At 44.9% G+C, this 3114-nt stretch overlaps 1 protein-coding gene across 1 annotated transcript in view; it reads right to left on the bottom strand.

Annotated features, from left to right (window-relative positions):
* Positions 1-3114, bottom strand: part of NF2 (NF2, moesin-ezrin-radixin like (MERLIN) tumor suppressor) — a 67909-nt gene that overhangs the window by 38584 nt on the left and 26211 nt on the right. Inside the window, 2 exon segments of the mRNA XM_007461176.1 lie at positions 2-73; positions 2006-2131. Coding sequence (XP_007461238.1) covers positions 2-73; positions 2006-2131 — 198 coding nt within the window.

Raw genomic sequence — 3114 nt, 5'->3', positions numbered from 1 at the left:
CATTCTCAGGATAAAATTTGGCCAGGAAGTGAAAGGTGACGGGCTCTTCCTTTGAAACGTCATGATCCAGCACCTGCGGAATTGCAGAGCAAAAGAAAAACAAGCTAGTTTCGCCCCTCTCCCTCCCAGGCCACCATCAAAGGACCTTCTGCAGGTAGTGTATAAACATTTTCCTCCCTTCTAAATTGATCACATTTCCCAAAGGTTGTGATTCTACAGTTTGAAGAATTCACAAAGCCATCTATAACAGGAGGTAATATTCACTTCACATGGTGAATTAATCAAATTAATCAATATCCCCAAGTGGTGAGTGGAGCTAAGATGATTCAGGCACAAATGTTTTCAAGGCCACAGAGATAGCTAAAAACTAGAAATTTACAACTCAAAGGCCTTGGGCACTATCCTTTACGGTAGGCTGAAGGTTTTTTAATTTTCTCAAGTAGTGGAATCTTCCTTTACTCTTTTGTCTTGCTGACTACCTACAACATTTAGGTCCATACTGGAATGGAGCTTAGAGATGATGAACTAGATATTTGTGAAATCATCTAAACATTAACTGAGCAACAAAAGTGAAACACGTCCATCATGGCAACCCTTTGTTTCAAGGAACCTCTAGAGATGCCCCACGAAATACTTGAGCACAGCCAGTAAACCACTCTGCCTTTAATATTCTAACAATTTCATCCACCCACTGGAAAGCTTGAGCCATCTGCTCTCCAGAATGAATTTCATCTCAGGACATAAACATGCCATGTGACAGGCTACAAGTCTCCATTAACATGTGTCATAATTTATTTCCTTTGAGCAGCAGGCTCCATGGCTCCTGAGGCCCCAAATCTAATATCCATTTGGCCAACACTCAGGTACGATTTCAAATTTACTTTGCCGAGAGTCACAAAATGATACTGAAGGTTTTGCTGTCTTTGGTAGATAACTCTCCAGGCTCCTGCCCAAATTCCTGGTCGTGGTGCCCAAGAGATTCAAAATAAACCTGATCTAGGACGCTCTTGCTGGCATGGCAGCACTTGGACATTTGTGATCGTTGGGAATTACCATGTGAAACTTATAACCAGCAGGGACCCCAACGTGAAGATTCAGATTACTGTGTACATATGTAAACACAATTTGAACGCCTGAGTTTAGAGTCAAACTGGTATTAGATGGGAGGCTTTCACTGTTTATCATGCAAAGTAGTAGATAATAGAATGAGGTAGGCAATTGCAGGGGGTAATTGGGGGTAAAAAATGAGACACTGACTTACTCAGAGATTCAGGGGTCTTTTAGGAGTCACTGATTAAAACATACGGCCCTGCTCTCAGCGTCTCCATGGATAGGTTGGCAGGTAAGTAGGTGACAGCGTCTTTGTGAGCACATAAGAACCCACGCAGAGGGCAGTTCCCCAAGGCAATATCCATTTCTAAGCCACATTAGAACTGCTGGGAGTCCAGACTTGTACGCCAGGCCTCAGAAGCCCCAGAATATCATGAAAACAAAACAGACATTCTTCCTTCACCGCAGGAACCAGGGCACTCTTTATTCCTTAGATCATGTTAATGAATAAATTGAGTTGGGCCATGGTGTTTCTCAAAAATACTCTAAAAAATTCCCTAAAGAACAGGAGCCCCAAGAAAATCTTTCAAAGACATAAATTGTGGGGAAAAAACCCAAAACGATAATATTATCCACGAAGCCTGACTCATGGCTCAGTCAACAGAATGGCATTAAGCCTGAAGCAATCAGGTGACACCCAGTGACAACAAGGAAGAAGCCAGGGATGGCAGCTGGTCAGTCCTGGGTGGTTCTGCAGGCCCCGGGGTAGCCGGTGAGCAACAGGGGCGGGGCCTCCCTAGGCCCGCATCCTGTCCCTTATAACTTCCTCCGCAACCCGCCCCTCTCTCTGCTGTGTACCTATAATGCCCCATGATGAACAATAAGCTAGACACATGCTCAGGGGAAATCCAGAGCCCATGCCAGCCCCACTGGTGTCATCAGGGTCTGGGCCCACCTTCTTGTCCATCTTGAGCCAGGCCACGGTGTCCTTGATTGTATACTGCAGGCCAAAGAACCAGGTTTCCCGAAGCCCCAGGGTCCGGCACACCAAGTCAAACAGGTCCTTCCCCTTCCACTTCATCTGCAAGGGAACAAACCAACAGGGGAAGACAGCTGAGCCCAAGTGGTAATCTGCTCACAGGAAAACCTTTTCTCTGCTCCCCCCACCTCAGGTTCTGAAAGGTGGGGATGACGCTAAGATGGCTGAGGAGCACAGAATTCCTAAATAATTGTAAACCTTCCTACACAAAACCATGAGTGGGAAAATAATAATTAGAGCTTAATGGCTTAATCACTGCAAAGCATACACAATACCTCCCTTGGACAGTTCCTTACAGATCTTAATATGCCCAAAGCCGCTAATTTAGGAAAGCTGGTAAATAACGTCCACATTTAAGAGAGTCAAGCTTCTACCGTTAACCCAAGGTTAGCTTCTAGAGACATTCGTTTCCTCAAGATTTTGTTGTTGATTTTCTTTTTAATCATGACTCTGCCCTTTAAAAAGGCTAGCTTTTTAAAATGTAAAGACTAGTTTTACTTGATTTTTTAAAAAAACGCAACATAGGGTAAGAAGTTGTAACTGACGTCACAAATCATGGGGAAAAAGAACCACTAGAGACCAGCCAGTCCAATCACGGGTCTCTCCCCATCATGATGTGTAACCAAGGCCAAAGAGGAGGTGTCCACCCACAGCCACATGCAGCAACTTCAAACTCTTGTATCGAAACCCAGGGGACAAACAGACAGGAATATACTATAGTGTGCTAATCCCGTAGCCTCATTTTCAAAAGGACCTGAAGCGATGGCTGCTAAACCCATTTCTCAGCTCTTCAATCTTGTGGCCAGAAAAGCAGGTTCAATATCATAATAAGGGAAGAAAATACCCAGGAGCTTATTAAATGTTGCCACCCGTGATGCAGCCACCCATAGCGGCTGCTGGCCTAGACCCCCAAGTATCAGGTGGACATTCAAATGCACACCTGGGTACAGAGATGAGCACAAGACACATCACGGAGATGGTGGTCACAGATGGTGGATTCAAATACGAGGTCGCCAGACATCGGA

This window comes from Lipotes vexillifer, unplaced genomic scaffold (assembly GCF_000442215.2).
Source record: "Lipotes vexillifer unplaced genomic scaffold, Lipotes_vexillifer_v1.1 scaffold691, whole genome shotgun sequence".
Classification (NCBI taxonomy): domain Eukaryota; kingdom Metazoa; phylum Chordata; class Mammalia; order Artiodactyla; family Lipotidae; genus Lipotes; species Lipotes vexillifer.
Note: the sequence above shows the minus strand (reverse complement) of the source record. Positions and strands in the feature narration are given on the sequence as shown.